The 1029-nt window shown below is 22.4% G+C and overlaps 1 protein-coding gene across 1 annotated transcript; it reads right to left on the reverse strand.

Annotated features, from left to right (window-relative positions):
• Positions 1 to 527: 527 nt before the first annotated feature.
• Phum_PHUM618470 (glucosamine-6-phosphate isomerase, putative) lies at positions 528 to 997 on the reverse strand (the record flags this gene model as incomplete). The annotated part of the gene is made up of 3 exons (XM_002433208.1): positions 528 to 581; positions 668 to 841; positions 906 to 997. Coding segments are annotated over 3 exons (320 nt in total), but the record flags the coding sequence as incomplete, so codon positions are not given.
• Between the last annotated feature and the right edge of the window lie 32 nt (positions 998 to 1029).

Consider the following 1029-nt stretch of genomic DNA (forward strand, 5'->3'; position numbering starts at 1 on the left):
AATTTATTTATTTAAATAAATGAAAAATAAATAATGGCGTTTAATTATTGATTTAAAAAAGAATTAATAAATTTGGCTTTGGCTACAAATAAATAAAAATCTGAAATGTTTTTTAATTATTAATAAAAAATTGTTAACGAAATTTTAAAATAAAAAATTTGTTTTAAAAAAATGACTTTTTTTTTGTTATTAAAACCTTAACATTTAGGGGAAAGAGAGGGGGGGCGCAAATCATTTAGTTTTAAATTTAAAATATAAAATTTTATGAGTGCATCTTATTTTAAAAATTCTAAAAAATAAATCATAATAAATTTAATAAATTTACACTGGCATATTTTTTTTTCTTTCTATTGATTGTTTTTTATATTAAAAAGCATAAAATAGCAAAAATGTATTTTTTTATTTGAATAAAAGAATATTTTTAAAAATAACAATCAAGCATTGAAAAGTAAATGCAATAAATTTTTTTTTTCAACAAAAAAATAATAATAATAAAATAAGCTACACCGGAATGACCATTTTAAAAATTATCTATCAAAACCAGATATTTCAATGAGTTTTTGATGTACTTCGCTAAGAGCCTGAAATTAAAAATTTTATTATTACAAAAATAATTCTCTTTTAAAATTTATGTGTCTTTGCAAAAAAAAAAAAAAAAGAAAATCACCTTGAAATATTTAACTGTTTTAACTTTAAGCTCTAAAGTTGCACTCTCATCACAGACAATTAAAGTAGAAGGATGCTGCTGGAAAGCAGATACTGTCCACATATGATTAATTCCTTCTTCAATGGCTTTGTGTAATGCATACGATTTGTGACTACCAGTAATTAAAATCATGACCTAATAATAATAATAATATGTTTAATTTTTTTATAATATTGTTTTATTAATTTTTCTATATTACCTCATCGGCATCCATTACAGTTCCGACTCCAACGGTTAATGCTTCTTTAGGTACTTTTGTTATATCGTTACCAAAAAATCTCGCATTCGCTTCTAATGTGTCATAAGCTAAAGCTTTTACTCTG

This window comes from Pediculus humanus, genomic scaffold, assembly GCF_000006295.1.
Source record: "Pediculus humanus corporis 1103172108443 genomic scaffold, whole genome shotgun sequence".
NCBI classification, from domain to species: domain Eukaryota; kingdom Metazoa; phylum Arthropoda; class Insecta; order Psocodea; family Pediculidae; genus Pediculus; species Pediculus humanus.